At 33.1% G+C, this 22,145-nt stretch overlaps 1 protein-coding gene and 3 long non-coding RNA genes across 17 annotated transcripts; 1 reads left to right on the forward strand and 3 right to left on the reverse strand.

Annotated features, from left to right (window-relative positions):
* Positions 1 to 3: 3 nt before the first annotated feature.
* Positions 4 to 7,435, reverse strand: LOC138184970 (uncharacterized). Of its 2 annotated transcripts, XR_011174475.1 has the most exons (7): positions 7,298 to 7,435; positions 7,098 to 7,221; positions 5,308 to 6,264; positions 5,115 to 5,230; positions 715 to 881; positions 330 to 589; positions 4 to 230 (listed from the first exon to the last, which is right to left on the reverse strand). It is a non-coding gene; the product is annotated as an uncharacterized LOC138184970 (long non-coding RNA). The 2 variants fall into 2 exon arrangements; XR_011174476.1 differs by lacking the exon at positions 4 to 230 and having other exon boundaries at positions 548 to 881.
* Positions 5,137 to 20,795, forward strand: LOC138184965 (zinc transporter ZIP3). Of its 2 annotated transcripts, XM_069123506.1 has the most exons (8): positions 5,137 to 5,278; positions 11,086 to 11,340; positions 11,725 to 11,892; positions 11,988 to 12,149; positions 12,237 to 12,398; positions 12,646 to 12,853; positions 12,947 to 13,073; positions 20,353 to 20,795. In XM_069123506.1, exons 2-8 carry the CDS (start codon positions 11,114 to 11,116, stop codon positions 20,640 to 20,642), a joined length of 1,344 nt encoding a protein of 447 aa, XP_068979607.1. In that variant the 5' UTR covers positions 5,137 to 5,278; positions 11,086 to 11,113; the 3' UTR covers positions 20,643 to 20,795. The 2 variants fall into 2 exon arrangements, with proteins under 2 accessions (XP_068979607.1, XP_068979606.1); XM_069123505.1 differs by lacking the exons at positions 5,137 to 5,278; positions 11,086 to 11,340; positions 11,725 to 11,892; ... (2 more) ...; positions 12,646 to 12,853; positions 12,947 to 13,073 and adding exons at positions 15,743 to 15,979; positions 16,490 to 17,534.
* Positions 7,452 to 11,762, reverse strand: LOC138184971 (uncharacterized). 4 transcript variants are annotated; one of them, XR_011174478.1, is made up of 5 exons: positions 11,625 to 11,762; positions 8,601 to 8,746; positions 8,446 to 8,541; positions 8,202 to 8,377; positions 7,452 to 7,481 (listed from the first exon to the last, which is right to left on the reverse strand). It is a non-coding gene; the product is annotated as an uncharacterized LOC138184971 (long non-coding RNA). The 4 variants fall into 4 exon arrangements; XR_011174480.1 differs by having other exon boundaries at positions 7,464 to 7,481; positions 8,270 to 8,377; XR_011174479.1 differs by lacking the exons at positions 7,452 to 7,481; positions 11,625 to 11,762 and adding an exon at positions 9,343 to 9,467 and having other exon boundaries at positions 7,666 to 8,377.
* Positions 14,176 to 20,637, reverse strand: LOC138184969 (uncharacterized). Of its 9 annotated transcripts, none has more exons than XR_011174467.1 (8): positions 20,507 to 20,637; positions 19,857 to 19,982; positions 18,773 to 18,952; positions 17,380 to 18,142; positions 17,110 to 17,287; positions 16,947 to 17,024; positions 16,456 to 16,836; positions 14,176 to 15,962 (listed from the first exon to the last, which is right to left on the reverse strand). It is a non-coding gene; the product is annotated as an uncharacterized LOC138184969 (long non-coding RNA). The 9 variants fall into 9 exon arrangements; XR_011174472.1 differs by having other exon boundaries at positions 14,176 to 15,491; positions 15,711 to 16,836; XR_011174474.1 differs by having other exon boundaries at positions 14,176 to 15,323; positions 15,388 to 16,836.
* Positions 20,796 to 22,145: the final 1,350 nt, after the last annotated feature.

The following is a 22,145-nucleotide window of genomic DNA, read 5'->3' on the forward strand; positions in this document are numbered from 1 at the left end:
CTCTTCGTTTATTCATTCAATGAAATTGCTGATAGACTTCGCAAGAATGTATAATTGCAACATTAAGTTAAAAAGAAAAATTCATTCGTTTAAAACGATGAAATAAAGGTGAAATAAGTTTTCATTTACCTTAATTTAACAAAAATTAATTTTATAAGATTATAAGCTTAAGAAATTTGCTTCTGGTTGAAGAACGGTCTAGCTAATGTCTATTTCTCATTACAAGATTTCTGAAATAGAAAAAAGATCGTGGAATTGCTTTTATCCTTGACATTTAGCGATTTGCCAATCGCTGTTCAGTTTTTAACAGTACCAATATTCTTACTCACGTAGAACATATTCTCACGTATCTTGTTTTTCTTTCAATCCCTCTTATCTTTATTTCCAATGATAGTTCTTTATTAGACATTGGACTTGAATACAATATTGTATTAAATACTTTATACACTTGATATGTAGTTTTACCTTAAATTCTATATTCCTTCGTTCTTATGCTCTGTAATTAATGTCATTAATGATTTTCGGTTATAATAGATCCCATTTCTTCATTATATTTATAAAAGTATGATTTTCCACGAATATCCGCACTCTAATAATAATTACATTCGCATTACAATTTAGTTAAAAAACTGTAAAAGATGTCGTGTATTACAATTTAATTATTTCAAACCTGTTACTTATATGCATATCGACCAAAATAGTTCCAGGAATTACATTTTACTTAAATTGATAGAATATGCGGTAAGATCACGCAATAATTCTGTCTTCCGCTTTCTCTGTCCCCTTTTTAAACGCAATTTCTATCAAGTTCCACTGGAGGACCGAGTTTCCGTTCACTTCCTTGTGCGATGACCTCTAGGAAGAAAATTGCTGACCATTTGCTGCAAGATGCATCAACCACGTCAAACATTTATTATCATCAGTTATGTACACACATGAATCTCTCAGAGGATAAACCGATCAACTCGAGTTTTCGACAATTTCTTAACTTCATTAAATAAGTACACAATTAGTGTTCAATTCTTAAGAAACAAATGATTAACTTCCACAAATTCATTCTAAAGTAAATTTAGAAACCAGTGTTTGTAATATCTAGGCATATTTTTCTGAATATAATTTGAGGAAAAAAAATAGACAGAAATTTGCTGTACCTATCAAAACATTACAAGAAATATTTTTAATATTCCCCTATATATATCTTTGCATATTATGTATATTCTGTGCATTTTTGCATAAATGCATAAAAATTCACGATTTACTGATCAGAAAATTCTAGATTTTTATAATGTAGCGTAGCATATCTTGTATAGTCGCTTTTCTGTATTTTTGAATTTATAGAGTTGATCAGCGTGGCTTCTGAATGGCTCATATATCGCGTGAAACAACGACCTGTCGCGTGGGCAAAGAACAATTTAAATAGACGGATTCCTGCTATTACCAATAATCTCCAAAGAATCTTCTAATTGCGGATAATACATTGGTAATTCCCTTATTACGCGATCAGTCAGATTGAAAATGAAAATTTTTTTTACAATAGCCGTCTAATGTGTTCCTTTATATTTCCGATTATAATACTGCTCCACAAAAAAGTATAAAAGATATAAAAGAAAAATTACCATAGGAATGGTACCAAACATTAAATCATTCTCCAATGAACATTCTCTTATAGTTATTATATGTACATATATTATCTTATCTCTTCTTTATTTATTTTTGTTTCCTTCTATTCGACCATACATTAATATTATTCGATTATTCTCCATAATTATGATAAATGATAACATTTTCTTAGAATTATTGTTTTCCTCCATTTTCCTGTTTCTTCCTTTGTTTCCTCATATTCGATGATATTCTCAAGGAAACGTTAAAGGATAAAGTTCATAAATAATGGTATTATTTTGTGAAACATGATTCAACATACAAACAACTGCAAGTTGTGAGATAAAAATGGAGATTAGAGAAGACCGTGTCTGATAATTGGTTACGATGAAACGCCACATATACATTTTCCTTTACTTATTCTCTTCTTTTTTATACGGAGTAATATCGCGTTTCCTGCGTGTCAGCGATCCATGCTTGTCCCAACTAGCAAAATTGCAGGTCACGCGTAGCTATGCGTGCGAAAAAGATAATCGGAGTTAACTGCAAAGAGCAGCGGCGCGACGAATCTCTGGATCTGAATCGCTAAGGAAATTCCTCTTATAGACGTCTTTATAAACACGCAATGATGTTCTACGATTCCAAACGGACTGCTTCATTCTCTCGTATGCGCAATATTCTTTTAAAAGCTTTGCTAGATCAGTTATTATAGACAATTGGTTTTTCTTATTAAATGAGTACAATTATATAAATATTCTAGATGATTTTTGGAGTTTTCGCATCTCTACGATTTTATACGTCATATACTTTTTCATTCGTAATAACCCCTATCTCTGAAGGAGCCTCAACCCCTATACAAGCTTCTGCTGGTATTTGGTCTCTCTTTTGCTCTACATTCACTTATTTTGTGACCTATTCTACCACATTTAAAGCAAGCAAATAGGAAGGCTTTGAATATTACCTGGCCATTATTGCTTTTCTTATTCAACATCTTGCTCATCATTTCTTGCTCCTCATTAAGCAGCCTAGTTTTGACAAAGTTTAAAGTGACTTCTTTATTATTCATTGTCTCGATAGCAGTTATCATGGCATTGTCTACAGTAGATGACAAATTTTATCAGATTCGTCTATTTTGGATTCCCCATTTTCCATCTCCTTTATGATGGTGTCAAATTTTAAGAAAAAATCTTTCATTCTATCCATACTTCAATGAAAATAGCTTCCTCCTTAAATGCAACTTTGAAAACGTGCTTTTTCTCTCAAACATATTTTGCAAAATCTTTTCTTTTGCAGTGAATGCATCTTTCACTAGATACAAATGCTTGTCCATAATACACTGCACCCTATTGACTTGGCTTTCGCGTCTTTTAATATAAAACTCCTTCTATATTTATCCCTCGCGAATGACGGGATTTCGACGCATAACATATCATCTCTCTGTCTTTCAGTTAACAGGCATTTAACTCGGAATTTCCAGTTATTGAAATTCTCTGCGTACAACTGGGGAAAATACTGTGCTGAATCCATGTCTTCTTTTGAAATACTCTTTTTGAAACTCTGATCTTTTATCTTTTTGTTATACGTGATTACCCTCCCGATTGTCCGTTAAGGCATTTCTTTCGTTTTCTCTTTTATTTCTACCTCTTTTACACCTACTCCGGGCTCATAACCTAATGAGATTAATCAATCAAGCGTAAAATTGTAAAAGAAAAAGTATAAATGTATTTAGTATATTGAAATAATAATTGTACACGAGCTAAGTTATCTATACGTTCTTTGTTGCACGCTGTTCTCACATTCTCTCTGTACACACTCGAAAATCATGTTTTCTCCCCTAGTTCACTCACCCCTTTTTGGTTAACATATGGCTTATACTACGTTAGTCAGTTCGGGTTCCAACAATGTTACCTTTAAAAAATTACACAAATACTTGACCACTTAATATTCAGTACAAAGCCTTATCTTTTACCTATATTGTAAAGTTTTCTTTTCAATATATTTATAATTCAATCCGTGAATATAAAAATATACACGAAACGAATCGACTACTTCGACCGCACGTACGCTCTTATCAAATAGGATTTTTTCGCAAATAAGTGTGATGTAAGATTTATCGAGAAGAGGAAGGACGAATCGGTAAGAACCAAGCTATAGCAGCTGATTGGTATTCACCTTGGAAGATTATATAATTAACAGCATAAAAGAAGATACGCAATAGAAAGGAAACAGAGAACGGATGGCATGAAAACAAATTTGGTCCCAGATAAGCAATTCATTGGCGCAGTTGTAGCTTTTAATGATATTACATAGGTAATGATAAGACTGCGAACGTTTATGCATTTATAGAATAATTGAAGATGTAAATATTCGCAAACTGCAAACAATATGCGAATATATATGAAATATTCAAAGTTTAGTACTTCCTAGAATATTTAATAGATAAAAGAATTTTCTAATTGTAAGCGAACGCAAGTTGGATGAGTTATGAGAAATTGTTGACATTTTTGTATGATTATTGCATCGATTTGTTTCTAAGCAATTAGAATAAATTTCACAACATGAGCGGCGATATAATCAATCACTGATTTCAAAACTGTAAGTTGATACAGCGAAATAAGATAACTAGATTGCGGTACTTTCCCACATTAAAATGCAGTTAAAATATTTCACCTCTTTCCATGGAACTTTTATTTCTATTATTAAGGGAGTCCTTATTCTTGAAGATTTCAAAATTCTCATAGCGTCTAAATCAAAGAGCTCATAGCAAAAACGGACCTTATCATATTTATAGACTGCTTGAATAGAGTTCAACATTTAGGAGTTTGGATCCAAAATTACGTTATAATCAATAATGAAGAAAAAACAACTTCAATAGAACTATTTTTGTCTTCCTACTAGCGAGATTGTTATTTTATCAAGATATTATAATCATTACCTTTTTAGACAGCAGTTCACATATTGTGTCCATTAAATTATTCAATAAATTCAAATCTATCGAGAACAGGATATTCTTTCATTTTCCTAAAAGAAAAATAAAAACTGGAAAGGGTATTTTTCGTTATTCCTTCAGCTTCTCGTCATATCAGATCATCAGCAGCATTTGGTTTATCTTATATCACCTTTTTATGCATATATATGTATGACTGTTAAACCTGAAAAAATGTTCTTATCGTAAGAAAAATAGTACATAATAACTTGCATTTTGCATTAGATAATTTATGCCACGAGTGACTCAGTATAAAGAGTCAGGTGGACCACTACTGATTCAGGGTGGTTTTTATCCTGACCTATCAACATTTTCCCCCTTTGATCTTGGCATGGTCATTAACTAGATACTGGCAACAGGCTATTTATGAATGCAACACACGTGACCCGGGGTGAATCGACGACTTAACCCGTAGCCAGGAATCCCCGGATAAAGGTGGGACGCGTATGCACACACCAGGGAATCCCGATAGACAGGTATGAAAGTTTCCTCCGCCGCCTCTGCTTACTCTCTCCCGTGCAATACTTACTGTTCTTCATTCACTCGTCCGACTCAGTGTGTTGCGATTCGCCGCAACTCTTACAAGTGCCATTTACGCCGTCCTCCGTAGTGTTTGAAGTTTGGTAGTCTGTTCACCTGTGAAAACTGTTTACTAATTATCCAGGATATTATACATATGTATAATAAACATTAGTAAGTTTATATTACAATTGACTATTTACAATAATATACTATGTAGATGATCCATTTATCCTTTTGATCAATGTGTTCACTCCATGAGGTTCATTCTGTGGTTCCTTCCATCATGGATGGATTCAGATGGACTTTGTTCTACGAAATAGTTTGTTGATTTTTGATGAAGTTTAAAGATGTTCTATAATTTCTTGCTCATGATCATTTTTTATCGATCGTTTTATTTAAAAGTTTTGCGTATGAGTTTCATTTAGAATTGATTTTTGACAGTGTAGTTTGTATTCCAACGTTTGTTGTCTTCTCATGTTTATCCATATGGTAATGTTTTCATTGAATGTCTTTTTGTGGCAGAGATAACAAAATTTTACTGTATGACACGAGTACGTTCAATTATTAATTCAATGTTCGATGAAAAGATGGTGAACAAAGATTGAAGTTTAATGTAATTAGTGCTATATTACGTATTAGAAAAAATTATCGTAAAATGGTTATAGTGAAACAGTGGCTGCTCGCTGTCAGAAATATTTTTGATGACCAAGTTGACTAATATTCACTGCCTAATTTCGCCTTAGAGAATTCGCTACATTACTACCAGTCATTGAGATTATAGCATCATATTTCAACTTTATCTTTAGTATCTGTCAGGATCTAGTGTATAGAATTTCAAAACCTTGTTAAAAAGCAACATTGTTCCTTTTCCATTCAAGTAACAAAGTATGTTTTATTATTACGCTTTTATTCTTGATGTCAACATTTCAATAATCTCCAGGCAGTCCAGTTTAACAATGTAGCAGGTGTGAGAAAGCACATCATTGATCATTATTCGATCATTTATAGTTACTGAAAGTTGTCTGTCTGATCGGTTATCTTAATTACGTATCGCGAAGCATCTTGTAATAGCTGCCCCGCTGATGAAACAGTTCAACAAAGCTCAATAACAGGCCAGTACGATTTTCATTGAAACGGATGGTAGAAGTGTGACAAACCTTGAATAGTTCAAATAGAAACGTGTTCAATTATGTTCAATATCGTTAAATTGCACAAAAAGATCGTATTTGCATTCCTTTATGACAATTTTCATTTAAGGCTGTAATCTATTTTGGCTCGATTAATTGATCAAGGTCAGCAAGCAATACTTCCACTTCATAATACACGTATAGGTAATTCAAAATAATTGTTTAAAATTATTCATTTTTTAAGTTACTCAAATCTGATTGTATTATTACTACATTCACGCATTAAGTACTTTTATAGACAGTATAAATTAATTATACTACATGATGATAAATTGTATAAATTAATCATAAAATATACACAGTACATATTACGAATATAGTTATACATATACTCATTAGATAGAACCTAATTATTCGATAAATTAAACAAATTCTGCAACTTTTACAAAAAGGCAATTGAAATGTGCAGCGAAATAAGTGAAGTGAGGATTCCGATACCTACATCATTTATAATGAGATAAGTGCTATATTTATCCTTGTTTATCCTCCTTTGTAATTAGCATAATTACAGATACCTATCACCTATCGCTCCTCACATTTATACATGAATGATTAGTAGGCTATTCACATACGAGTAAATTATTAGATTATTCAAATAATGATGATAACACAAAAACATGCATTCATTGAACATTACAATTTAATTAAAATGACTCATGAAAAATGGCGTTCGAAAAACATTTTTAAACAGTCAGCAAAGCGTTCCAAATCGAACAACCTCGAAACGACGATGCGCTACAGCTACGGAAAGGGATCGCTATATGTATGTACAAACTATGGGGAAAAACGTTGGAACTCGTTACCGTTCCTGTTTTTGGACCATTATGCCAGCCAAAACTGGTTTCGCTGATACGCGTACAGCTGGTGGACATTGACTGACTAGTCAGTCGACTACTCTAGTGTCCTTCAATAATCGAAACGTATTGTCTTAAAGATCTCTAAATATAATTAATTTTATACTTGTCGTATACTGTGTCATATTATAATAGGGCTAAAAAGCTACTTTTTATATCGATTTAAAATTTTAATGGGAAACTCATGTATATTTATCATTTAGATGTTGACGCAATCGCAATATTTATTAACAAATGGCTTCTGTTTATCGATCAGACAGTCCGAAAAAATCAAGTCGAGAGTTAATGATGTTTTCATGATTCGTAGTTTCGTTTTTCTCTCCTTAATATTACCTGGAAACGAATGAATGAAATTAGTTTAGAAAGAAGCTAAGTTGTTGTTAGATTAATAATAATTGAATGCGTAAATTAGTTGGTTCCATAAATGCAATAACAAAAACGTTTGTATTATTTGAAAGTAATAATTACTACAATAAGTGTTTGATTATGATACTTACATCTTCAACCAAGATCTGTAAGCAGTAGAAATTAACAACTGAAAAACACACGTGCACAGATAAAGTAAACGTCGAGGAAAAAATATGTCATTTACTGGAGTGTGCAAATATCGACAACGTATAAATACCAATTTATAGATGGGAAACATCTACAAATTTCAAATTCCTTGTTTTTAAATTCTTTTAATCAATCGATCTGCTATCTTGATAAATACAATATTATCAAATTTCCCGTTTTTCATATCTACTAGTTACATTAAAGCAGTCGTAAAAGATATAAAAAGTAAAGGAAATAACCGAAAAAAGGTTCGTTGTACAATAAGTTCTTAAAAAGATTTACATAAGCTTCTAAAATTATGGCAATTTCTACGCAACATAAAATTTGTAAGAAAGGTTTTACTGAGTTGATAATAAGATAGATAACGCCGCTGGGCGCAATTTTATTATCCCAGAGAAATAAAGTAGTGAACGTGAAACTTCAATAAGGATTGCTGGAATCGCGAGAGGAAAAAAGGTTGCAATCGTTCACAATGATTTCAGAGGTTGTGTAGTTTACCTTGGATAAACGCAAAAGTCATTTCTTCCCTCTTTGTTTTGCCAAAGGAGCATAGCGAGTGTACTTACTTTCACTGTACTCGCGGTACTACGTAGTACCATCTGTACCCGGCACTCGTTTCCTCTGCTCCCACATTTAACGACCATTTAAATCGATTGCTTCTAGTCGAAAGTATCCTGAAAAATTTCAATTTCGAAGGTAAACGGTCTCATATAAATGCAAGTGACTTTCACAGGATACCAACGTTGTGCAAAAAACGTAAAAACAATTACTTCCACAAAGCGTGTTTCAATATCATTGCTGAAGAAATGTTCATGGAATGTTTACGATCTTCTGCAAACTAAGCAAAGATTTCACACATTTACACATATATTCAAACCTCTCATGATTCATACTTACTGACACGACATATGTATCTTTTTTGAAGAAAGATGAGTCTCCAGCTAACTCTGCAATAGCACACTCCTTTTTTAGAGTATTAAATGACACGCCAGAATCATTTAGATCCAATGTGACTTTCATATGTTTAAACCAGATAAAAAGTTCTAAAAAGATTCGAAATATTTTAGAAAAAATAGTTGTCACTATCCTATATGAAAAATTGATGATTATGATTATTGATGATGATATTAATGATGTAGAGTGATTAATACATATATAACAATTAGTAAACTTTCCTTTCTTATATATAATTTGTAATTGTACGTCAGCAATTATTACAAATACTGCTTCGATGATTTTTACAAATTTTGCTGTAATCTATACAGGAAGCTATTATTAATATACAAAATTGGGAACAATATGTCATTGAAGCTTTGATACTGAGACCATGAAAATCATATACGTATTTACACTCGAGCGAATTATCAAAAATCGTTAAATCTTTATCTGAGATATTATCAGAGATATCGAATAAGATGTGGAGCAGATCCCCTAAATCGGGCGACAACATAATCTTTATCGATTCGTATGTATATCGAAATTCAACAAACAAATTCTAAAACAATTTCTAAAAAAAAAAACAATTCTTCCTCTATTCTCTACTTCTATTCTCACACAATTACGGACTGTTCAGATTACAAATAAATGCAACACGTATCTAATTCAAACTTGTGTCAAACCGGATGTTTATGAATTTTACTTTTTACTTGAAAGATCACTATCGTTATTTCTACGAAAAAGCCCCCGCTATATGCAATGTCTTGTACAAGATGGCAGGAGGTATTAGGAATCGTCAGTTCCGATTAGGAAACTTAGTACCATTATATGTACATCTTATCTTGACTACTCGCGATTCGAATGATCAAGATAAAAAGCAGGATAGACATTGACGTTACATTCTATCTATACATATATGCGGCCCGTTGAAAGAAATAATTAGTAGTATGTCCACTCCTACGACTATACGAAACACCTGAAGTGCTTTCAGTTGGATAATAGCTAACTGAGCGAACAGGTGTCGCGACACATTAAAGCCGCTACGTTCAAGTATTCGCGAATTTTCAATTGGTGAGTTGACAAGAACGATTTTTAAAAAACTACCATAGCACGAAATCAGAAATATTTGTTAATAACATTAACTGTTTTTCATAATTCTATTATGTTAATGTAAACTGAGTATTAAATACTCTATAATGACTCAAAATTCTCTTATATGGAAGAAGACTTCGTGATAACGACAATTGCGATGCAAAATACATACAATACTCTATCTTAGCATGGAAGTGTAACTAAAGATTTGTTGATCTTAGTTAATCACAGTGATAATTCAATTACTGTCAGTACGAGTCAAGTTTTTCATTGCATCTACATACATTGTATATTATTCTGACATCTAGTTACGGAAAACAACGAGACACGATAAAATAAAACTACAAAATGTTCATATTTTTCGTGTAAAAGATATCTCGTTATAAAAGAGAAGCGACCATCATTTTCCCAATTTTGGAAAAGTGTATCGATATTTAAAATATGCTTTTCTGTTATATATTATTAGATAAAATGCCTTATCTACAATTGAAGTGAACTTGAAGTATTTTACGCTTGATATGGCTACCTTAATTACGAAATATTCACGTCAGTATCGATTGTTAACAGCAATTTCAAGTGAAACCTAATCATAACCTGATTCCGATCTTTGAAATTCAATATCTATGGCTATAATTTATTTAACCATCTAGCCTCCCATTTCTTGATTCCAGTAACTATAGCGTTTTCTTTCTTTTTAACTGAAATAAAAATTTATGTTGCTTTGTATACAAATCTTTATAGCACGTTTTCACGTTTTTAAAATATAAGTTCACATTGTATGAGATATGGATTATCTACAATTGTAAAAAGAACATAATAATACCAATATGACATTAATTTCCTTCGAGGTAAAATATTTATGGAGTTCCAGGTTCAAGGATAATCGATAAACAAAGTTTCTGTTAAATTTATACCATTTTCAACTTATATGTAGTCGATGCTATAATAACGATCGATAATATAAGATCTTGAACGATCGTATCATATAAGATGTAATATATACGAAAAGACTATTTTAAAGCACAGCAAAATGTATTTATAATAATAGTTTTAGTTATTTTAATAATGTGTAAATAAATGAAGTGTGCATTAACACCGAAACGAATGCAATTACGTACATACTTGTTATTTTCAAAGATGTTCAAAAATTGAAATTTAAAATATTCGATTTACAGAAACAAAATATTTGTTGTTTAAAAAGTTCCTTAATTTTTGTCAATCTTTTTTACATTTGTATTGCTACTATTTTTCTAAAATAAAAGATGTTGATTGGTAACTAAAAATTAAAGGTGTTAATTCTCTACAGATAACCAAATATAAATATGTAAACTACATTCATGTTCTTTATTTGTAGAACATCTCGACTGTCAATAAGGCAAAATATGTCTCCGTTAGAAGACAACACACTTATACAAAGGCTAACGAATACCGTTCATTTGCTTCACGAAGATAATGAACATGATCACGAAGATAAAAACATGTCGAATATACTGGTCGCGAAAGGAGTCACGATGGTCATATTATGCACAGTAAGCATCGCCATGGGCATTCTACCAATGCGAGTGGCGAGGCGGTTGAAATGGAACACTTCCGGTGTTGAGAATCCTAGGTATCGATACAATCAATAATAAATGATATAATCATAATTTTTTATTTGTTAACTTCACTCAATGAATGATATCCTTTAACTAGCATGCCCCCCTCCCTCCCACTACCAAACAATTATTTCGTTTTAAAATGTGAGTCCTTCTTGATCAAACTAATAATTTACTCAAATGTGCATCATACTGTATACATTAAAAGTAAACATCTTAAATACCAAGCTTTGCACATTATATTATCACTATGGTGATTACGATATATATACACAGTTTTGTGTGTTGTAATACTTACCAAAAATAACCTCTATAACGTAATTTCATATACGAATGTAGAAGTCTGAAACTGAGTCGATAAATTTGTGACGTGTTAAAAATCGATTATGTTGTAATAGGTCAATGAAATTGGTAAGCTTGCTTCTGGGATTCGGCGGTGGCGTTCTTTTCTGCACGACGTTTCTTCACTTGCTGCCGGAAGTGAAAGAAGGGTTAGAACATCTTGCAGCAGACGGAAAACTTCCGGAACTCAATTTCTCTTTGGCTGAGACGCTTACTTGCACTGGGTAAATAAGATAAGATTAATGTATGTCCCTGTAAAAATTTAAATTAGAGGATAATGTTTAAAGAATATTTAATAGTATATTATACACTTTTGTAGCTTTTTCATCATGTATTTGGTCGAAGAATCAGTACACACACATTTACGAAAGAAACAAGCACATAGAAAAGAAAATTCGAATAAGGATGTTACCAAGAGTACCAACGAGTTGGTTGAAAATGGACAAACATTGGCAAATTGCGTCAGTGGGCACTCACACTAGTAAGCAAGATACTGTTTATCTATCAGGTGTTGTGGATCTTATGTAAATTAAACGAATGATGATGAATATATACATTCGTGTTGTAGCAACGGGCACGGTCATTCGCATCACCTACCTGTCATAATGGATGAAAAGGACGACTTCGTCATAAGTTCACTACGAGGATTATTAATAGTTCTGGGTTTATCCGTGCATGAATTATTTGAAGGACTCGCTATCGGTCTAGAAAGTTCAGCCTCCTACGTTTGGTATGTTTGGTTTCTATTAAACGATAAGACAGAATTTAACTACAAAACGGAACAAAATCGTGATATTAAGATTTCCAATGTTACCTGGAATTTCAGAAAAAATTTTTAAACAATATTTGAAAAAATCCTAAATTAATAATAGATTAATAATCGCGAGCTTTTTTCAACTGATAATCATCAAATCGATTCATACGTAATAATATTTAATATTTGCTAAGATTGTTAAAGATGTAAATTTCGTTTCTAGGTATATGTTTGCGGGAGTGGCGGCTCACAAATTCGTGATAGCATTCTGCATTGGTTTGGAGCTAATTGCTTCCAACACCAGGCAATACCTTTCGGTGATCTATGTTTGTACATTCGCGATTGTTTCTCCTTTGGGGATTGCTATAGGAATGTTTTTAGTTGGTGACGAAAGTGCAACTGCCAATGGCATACTTCCAGTCCTACTCCAGGTATAAATGATACACACTTCTATAGTTTTCTATAGCGTATTATAATAAAAAAAATTATGTAATTGAAAAATTATGTTTGTTTAATGCGTATAGGGTTTGGCGTCTGGTACTTTATTGTATGTAGTATTTTTCGAAATACTCCAGGAGCATAGAACTGGCCTCCAGCAATACATATCGATCCTATTTGGGTTCGCTGTGATGTTTGGGTTACAATTACTAAGTAAGTATAGAATTTATTTTAAAGTAAAACTTGGGAGTATCTTAAACATACCCTTATGTATAAATAAAAGTAAATAATCGAAGATTAGATATAAAGTAAAATAATTGTCCTTCTACTAAAATTGTCGCGTAAACATCTACTACAAGTAAGAAGCGTTTAAACTTTAAATGAGAGATAAGGTCAGTGTACTTAAAAATGACTAATCTTTCAATTACGGCTTCGTTCAACGATCGAAGCCGTCTCTGTAAACATCGTTAACTTAAGATTACAGTGGACTTATAATACATTAAAATAAATTAATCGATTCTACCACAACGAGGCGTGGACGACCATGATAGATTATAGGATAACAGAAGCGAATGCGTGAAAATTATCACACTCTTATTTGACTCTTATCGATTACCAGTGTGGTCAGTAGTCGATTATCGACTGCTAGAGCACACAATTTGATCTTAATACAACAAAAAGCTAACGCGTCGAGGTCAATGTACGAGATGTCGTTATTAAAAGAAAGAAAATGAAAAGAAAGACTAACTTTTCAAATTGTGTTTAAATCATCAATTCAATTAATAATGGAACTGGTTGTAATAGCAGTTATTATTATCGATATAGGAACAAATTTTTTGGTTTATGTTTAAATTGTACTTAATCCAATGCTAAGTACGATCGAGCTTCTACTTCTAATCAAATTATTATTTAATTAATTTAGAGATTATAAAAACATTAACTATATAACAAAATAATGCGTTGCATGATTGGTTACTCGATTTAAATTTTATTTGATAAAATTTTCATTTCATCAAACATTACCAAAATATAATGAATATTATGTGAAAAACAACCTACACGTATGATAATAATGTTTTGAACCTACGTCACGTAGCAAAACAAGAGCTGTTTCTGCATCAATGATTCAATTCTGTATTGCCATTATAGAAACGCCTTTCACCATGAAACTGCTTCACCCATTTACGCACAAGCATACTTAATTCGTAGTCGACATAGACGTTTATGTGGTAAACCTGATCAAACTAGAACTGATTTAAGTTTCTAGTACAAAACTGCTCTCAAAGATCTCAGGGTGAATAATTTAATAGAAGAGTGTACAATAATTACTTTTACTTCACAACTATTCAATTCCAGGCTTAGAAATTTGTAATTTACAACACAATTCCCTACTTTTGAAATTCGTGCAAAATTCTACAAAAAAAATTGCAACAGAATTCTCAAATCTTATTCCATTTATAGTAACATTTCTACACTATAAAAAAGATCTTGAAACGAATTTCCAACATCCTCGAAGTAACAACACATTTATCCAATTACTCATTCTGCTCTCCAAAATTATTACGCATACCCAGCCTCGCAACCGATCGATCCATCGATCAATGAAAACAACAATCGCTCAGCCGCTACCTACATGCACTTCAAGCACGCGATGCTTGCCAATCATTCATTCTGCCCGACGAGTCGCGCTCGCTATCAGGTCACCAAACAGTCGCGTCGGGTTCATGCATCTGCGAGGAACATTTACATACATGCTAGCTGTGGCACGCAACCATCCAGAGTGGTGACAGCACCGTGTACACACAGGGAAAGGAGAGAAACGAACACTAGCCTGGTAGGGAAGCGATGTGTCTAATGGAAGGGGAAGAGAGCAGGAAACGGTGCGCTACGTAAGACGCGAGGGGATTGTGAGTCGAGTGGCCAACGAGCCCCGGAGTATCCGATTCACCGTCGTACCGCGTGGAACGGGTATCATTCCTTCTGGCGCTCGTTTATACTGTTCCCTTGAATCCTCTTCGCGATTCCCAGAAACAGTGATCTCCTCGCGATATTACCGGCTAGAGTGCACGGCTGTAGAATGCATCCGGGGGGGGAGTATCGGCAACTAGATGGTCATTTCGCAACCAGACGCTGACTCGTTCACGCTTTCCGAAGGAAAAGTAAAGTATTGCAACACGAAGTAACGAGTGTAGTTTCAGGTAGCAGTTTGAATTTAGGATATCTTACTTTCCACAGAACTTTTTTATCGAGTTAATACTCGAATAGATAGAGTTCCTCTTAGTAAAAGAACATATAAATTGTTTCATTATAGATCAGAGATCATATATAAGTATAGTGTAGATCATAATAACCATTATTTTGGAATAGTATTGTAGTATATAAGTGAATAGTAAAGTTGTAAAGGTTGATAAGTAGAATTGTAGATAAAGAACTCGTGTTTGTCCTTGTTAAGGAATATAGAATCTGAAATGACAGAACGGTATAGTGAGGTATGGAAGACCCTTTAGCTTTCATATTGTGTTAATACTTTAGTGAAGGTAACTCGATGGTCTTGCCATTTAAACGTGGTTCACCAGTGGCTCGTGCGTGTGTTAAGTGAAAAAGTGATCGCATCGTTGGTGGATTGACTGTCTGGACAAAGAAAAGAGAAGTGTGAACCGCTTAGTAGATAAAACTTGAAGAGGAGGACAAAAAATGAAATGTTAATTGAAGATGATGTAGGAAAGAAAGACGTGATGAATTAGTATTAAAAACAAAAATATAAAAAAGAAATCCGAAGGCTGTTCGTTGAAGTCAACTGTTTACTTTGGAAGACAAAACAAATTGAAACTTACTTAGATTCAAACTTACCTTTTGCAATAAAGTAATAGAAAGAAATAGAGATGGAGGAACCAACAACGGCTACCGTTTTACTGATAGCAAAAATAGGAGCAATGATTGGTCTTGGCTTTGGCTCTTTACTTCTGGGAATGTTACCACTGATTGTCGGACGTTATAGAATGAATCATCGTCAAAAACGAGATCGCAGAATTTTCAGTAATTCCAGTACCTGTACCTCCACATCAATTTCAAACGCCTCTTCCTCCAGTGTAATTTCTGCATCTGCAACGAATTCACAAGTACGTTCCGAATCTATTAAAGTTGTGAAAATATTATATTATTTGATCCTTAACTGATAAGATTAACTATGTAGTTAAAAATTAATATACTTTTTGTCTTCATATTTTGTCAATATATTTGGGAGCCTTAAATATCGCATAAAGTAAATAAACTTATGATAGTTTGCAGTATCCTCTTCATATTGTATTATAATGTACATTATGAAGTCATAACACGTAGCTTTCAGTTATTTTGCTATTACCATATCTCATTACCTTATCAGTCGAAGATTAAGTAATTCCTACCTAACAGTCATTTATTACGATAGTGATTTGATTGAAAAAATTCCTAACTTTGTAAAAAATTTATCCTCGCAAGTTAATAGTAATATTGAACAATGTATAGAACCTAGCAACGACAATTCTAATTAACCAAGTGTCTTCTCAATGATTAAAAAAAGAAAGAATAACAAAGTCGTTAAAAAACATGAAACGACCGGTAAATTAGAGAGCGTAACATGTAATCTCCAGGGCCTGCAAACATCGTTGCTGCTTTGCTTTGGCGGGGGCGTTCTCCTGTTCACCACATTCTTGCATCTAGCCCCGGAGGTGCGCGTGAGCGTAGAAAGACATCAAACGAACGGTCAACTGCCTACTCTAGGCACGCTAAATCTGTCGGAGCTGCTATTCTGCGCCGGATTCTTTCTCGTCTACTTCGTTGAAGAGGCGGTGCACGCAGCGCTGACGGGAAAACCCGAGTCATCAGAGGCGCTACTCTATAGAACGGTGTCCGTACGTAGATGCAACAATCAAACAGGTGCGTCAACAACTACGAATAGTAGTTCCACCACCACGGTTTCCACTACGGCTAGGTCCACCTGGAAAGATGGTAACGATGAGTTAGAAGACGGCGAAAACGAATTAAACAAACGATCTAGACAACACGGCTTGGATGATTTTCGCGGTGCCAAACAAGATAAGATGTTACCTGCCATATTTGTCCTATCTGCCCCTACGGGATTATCTTCCACGCAGCGCAGTCCTCAGGATGGCACGAGATATCCTTCTAATACAGATTATCCAAGAATGAAACATCATGAACATAACCATTCCGTTATGACAAAAAATACATCGATACAAGGATTACTAACCGTACTAGCTTTGTCTTTTCATGCAATTTTCGAGGGTCTAGCAGTAGGTCTAGAACCCTCTATTGGTTCCGTCGTATATCTGGCTGCTGCTATAGCTACGCATAAGTTGGTAATTTCATTCTGCGTCGGTATGGAACTTTACGTTGCTGGTGCCTCAAGTAGAACTACTCTTGGATACCTAACGATATTCTCAATGGTAACACCAATTGGCATCGCCGTTGGATTGGCTCTTGGTCATTTTAAGAATGACAGCGAAAATTTAGGACCTACCCCGACAATACTGCAAGGAATGGCCGCCGGAACGTTACTATACGTGGTTTTCTTCGAGGTGTTAGCACGCGAGAGGGCTAACGAGAAAAGTGGCCTCTTACAGTTGACTGCCATAATTATTGGATTCATGCTGATGTTGGGTCTACAAATCGCGAGTGAGTGTTTCCCGGATAATAATCCGAGGCCAAAGCATGTCGCGCACTGATTTTCATTCATGAAAATCAATTTTCACAAGTATCTTCCTTTTTCTAATTTCTAATCTGTGACGATCTAATCTGTAATTGATTGTGTCAAGAATCTGATTTTCTCTATTATCTCTATCTCTTTGTTGTTAGTTTTATCTATTTTCCAAAAGAGTTGGTCGTCAATGGATTAGAAAGGGCAGTATTTTTAGGAATGTGAAAACAAGATATCCTAATTACTTTTCTTATTAAGAAAGAATTTCTAGTGAAACATTGTCTTAAAAACATGTTATTAATTTTAATTAAGTGGACTAACTTTTTAACATTTATTAAATGTTATTATAATAATACTACTAACTTAGATAATGGACTTACAAGTCCTGTTCTATATGTATATAGAAAAAAGTTCGAGCCTATTATCAAATTAATTGCTTATAATACCAGCCTTCATCAATCGGCGTTTTGGCAACCTTTCATCTTCTTTTTTTGAACCTATCAACGTCGGTGCAAACCTACTGCCGGTACGTCCTTGATGCAATCACCACCCACGTGTTCTCGTAACACATGGATACCACATCCACCTATCGATTGAGCAAAAAGTCAAGCGGCTACGTTCAAAAAGTCACGGTCACGAAAACCGTAAGAAAGCGAATAATATATCGTATACCGGATGTCGCCGATTTTATTTTTCCATCTAACTTTAATTTTTTATCAAAAAGAACAAGATTAATCATCAATTCTTATATTACATTCGAAAGATTTTATTTACTGCCTGATAAATTTTTATGAGCGGAGATATATACACGGTGGCTCATGAAAGCATTTGAACTCTTATCATAAAATACTTTTATGTCTATATTGTGTATATGTGCTATGTAAAACATTTTCACAAATATAATTATGATAGTCAGGATTCTCCATTGCTAATGAAACTTCAAAATGTTTTGAATAATATCTACACATAATATATCTGTAAAAAATGCCTACTAGTATTTAAATACTTTCATAAACCACTTTGCGTTGTGAATGTGAATTGAGATTATCAATCATTCTTTTGTCATTAAATATCATTCGTGCCAAAATTTACGCATAATGTTGAATGTATGTCCCCTTTAGAAAGGTTATACCAAGAAGACCGATTACGCGAATCACAGACAGTCTAATTTAGTTTAGTTTATTTTGATTTGGTTTACATAGTTTAGTTTACCCACTCACTATTCCTTTTATTTTTTCATTGTTCGAAGACATTCCAACACACTCTTTCAGTTGCAATTAGGTTAATAACTTTGATAACGGTGGTGGGCAAACGCAATGAACTCCTGCTTCACGGCAACGTTGTTCGTAGCGATGATTTCTCGCGACACGCAGTCACAGACAAAACTCGGATGTACCTATTAACCTATTAATTCACAAAAAGTACGTGATATCATTACCAGCTCGAATAATAAGCACACGCATCTGTACACGTGCGCGCATGACATATCTTACAAGTATCTAGAAAGACCGAATTGGAAGATAGACCAATCTGCAGAATTATATTATTATTGTTTTATAATCATTCTTATTTATCGCTTTACAGAGGTAATAGCAAAGATTATCGAAGAATTAAGAATAAATTATTACTAGAATACGGATATTAGATAAATTCATATATTTGAAAAAAGTTAAGGCTTTTTATTTGACCGCCTGCTGAGTAAATATTAGGATTATATTTCACAGTGCGTAATGAAAATGTTCACCTATTAACCACAAATGTTTACTAGATATAGACCTCCAACGGTACATGTATGGGACACGTTTGCTGCCCATCTTAATAACAGTATATGAGTTACCTAAGAGGTCTAGACTGAAGACGTACAAGGAATTCATAATAACAATTATTTTTTGCGGAAGTGTCATTAGTTATATAATCTGATCTTATGATATACCATGGTGATTGCCTACAAGTCTAGTGAAACGATACAGGTTACACTCGTCAATTTAAAAAGAGATTTAGTAAGCATAAAACGATCTATTGAGCTTGTTTACATTAACAACCGTTAATCTCATTAAGTTTAACCTTTTCATTTGTTGTTGTAACTCATATTATCGTTTTTGTCCTCTTAATCATTATTATTTGTACTAATGGAATGATTTTAGATAGAGTAAATGTCGCAGAATCATACGCAAAATTTTTAGTAATCGATATTTGTTTAAACTTAAAAATTATGATTACTTTATTATTCCTATGTGTTTTATTAATGAAAGTAGAATTGTTACGATTAACCATGGTTTCAAAAAATTAAATAAAATTACTTACGAAGAATAATAATTGAAAAAATGCCGGCTACGTATAAGCTTTCTCCACCCATGGCAATGACCCAAGACGATATACAATCCGACCGACTTTCGACCGCTTTCTCGACTATTTATCTATGGAATCTATAATTGCCATTTATGGTATACAATTAGAACGGGAAGCTTTCTTCACATAACTAGAATAGTTAAGTTATTACATATCTGTACATCGAGCAGTTCAAATATTTATAGATGTCCGATACATTGTATATAAGGAGGTGTTATCTTTATAACTTTATATAGATTAATTTCAAATCACAGATTAGATCTTATCTACATATTAAGTATAAACGAATAAGTTTTACTTCAGATTAACCGATCAACAAGATCAACCGATCGCTCAGATACGAAAACGCATTTCTATAACCTATCTATTAAAAGTAAATAAAGTCCCTGAAAGGGTAAGCTTTTGATAGTAGTTATTTAAAAAAAAATTGTTTCGTTTATTTTACAGCTGCGCATTCTCACTCTCATTCCCATTCGCATTCGCACGATGGACACGCAGACGTACATAGCCACGAAGTTAATCATCAGGAGAATGATCACGATCATAAGCTGGATTCCCACGAGCACATCTATTCAAATGAAATGAATGAACGAATACTTACCGACAAAATCTATAGAGTAACGGAAAGCATCGCGGAGACTGTCAGCAACGTCCTATCCTCTACGATGAAAACACCAGCCGATGTTTCCTTCAGAAGTAGTAGTAACGAAACGATGTTACACTCGAATCGAAGTTAAAACTCGTTTGCGTGGCAGGCATCCTTTGACTGATTGTGAGTTACTAGTAGTTCTTTCATGGGATAAATATCTTCTGATTGATACTTACTTTCGAGGATATGTCAACCGAATTCATCAATTATTTCGGAATGACGCATATAAGTAAGAGTAAAAGGAGTCTCGATGAAAGAAGGACAGTATTATGAAACTTTGGTTTCAATCTGGAGGAGGAGAACAATACTCCTGGTCTATAGTTTATACCTATTATGCAGATGTCACCAATTGTGCAAGTACAAATAGTAAACGGTAATATTTGCGAAGTACGATAGAAAACTATCTAAAACAACAAGAAACTATTACCATTGTCATTCAATGACCAAATGTGATACGATTCACGAGTATGTATAGCTGTGCAATCGCGTTACTTACTCCTTTTTCTTTTTTCTTTTTTTTATTGTAATATAAACTGCATGGAATATCCGATATCTTTTACATCATAATTAGATTAAGAAAAGGAGAGTATTTCTTAACTGTTTATACCAATATTTAAAAACTTGCTCATATAATATGCGTATTGCATAACATCGCAATGAAATGAGATATATTTTGCTACCATCAAATATCGATTCTTCCGAAAGTGATAACTTTAATCGTGTTTTTATGATTTTTAATATTTACAACTTTTGTATGTATTAATATTTGTCTTTTTTCTACACGATTATTGACATTACATGTCATTAAGAATGATAGTACGTCATCATTAATACGAGGAAGATTTCGACATCAAAACATAAGAAACTGTATCTATAAATATTTGCGATATCATGTTTCTTGTTCATTTTTTCATTTGTATACATATCAGTGTGATATGACAGGTACACCGCTAGGATTTGTAAACATATTTCAGTAACATGCATAAATATCATTTTCTCAAATCAAAGAATCAATTTTTAAACATAAATTATATTTTTCACGACATGTACACAAAGCAATAAATTGAAAAAATACACACAAAATAAAGTATCACATCTTTTAAATAACTAATTGTACCTGTCAGAGTTTTCCATGGCTTTGTCATCTCCATAATATTTTACATTCAATATAAAATAAATAATAATACAAAATTTCTTATAGCATAATTAAATTTGCGACTATATGATAAGATATGAACCACTCGAATTTCATGTGTATTTTTAATACTTTACGTTGATTTTTATTTATTATCATTACTCACATAATATAGCATGAATGCTAGTATATGAACATGATTTGTACATACAGTTATCCTTCGACAAGTAAGATGTACACACATTGTCATACAAATATATTTTGTATATTGCAAAATTTACTAATAAAATAAAAAAAGCTTTGATAACAAACTAAAAGATTTTCCTTTCTCTTATAAATAAATATGTTGACAAATTATGCCAATTCAAATTTAGAACAGAATTTATTGTATAAATAATACAATTTCCTGTTATAGTGCACGCATGTATATTTTTGCAAATCATGCACACTTTGTTC

The sequence above is a fragment of the Bombus flavifrons genome, chromosome 11 (assembly GCF_040668555.2).
Source record: "Bombus flavifrons isolate JBK064 chromosome 11, iyBomFlav1_principal, whole genome shotgun sequence".
Lineage (NCBI taxonomy): Eukaryota > Metazoa > Arthropoda > Insecta > Hymenoptera > Apidae > Bombus > Bombus flavifrons.

What these genes read in the sequence shown, in the direction of transcription:
- LOC138184965 (XM_069123505.1), top strand. Translation starts at nt 15,743, where the DNA reads ATGGAGGAACCAACAACGGCTACCGTTTTACTGATAGCAAAAATAGGA. An exon ending in CATCTGCAACGAATTCACAA is followed by an intron (nt 15,980 to 16,489) that starts GTACGTTCCGAA and finishes TGTAATCTCCAG; the next exon opens with GGCCTGCAAACATCGTTGCT. An exon ending in GTTGGGTCTACAAATCGCGA is followed by an intron (nt 17,535 to 20,352) that starts GTGAGTGTTTCC and finishes TTTATTTTACAG; the next exon opens with CTGCGCATTCTCACTCTCAT.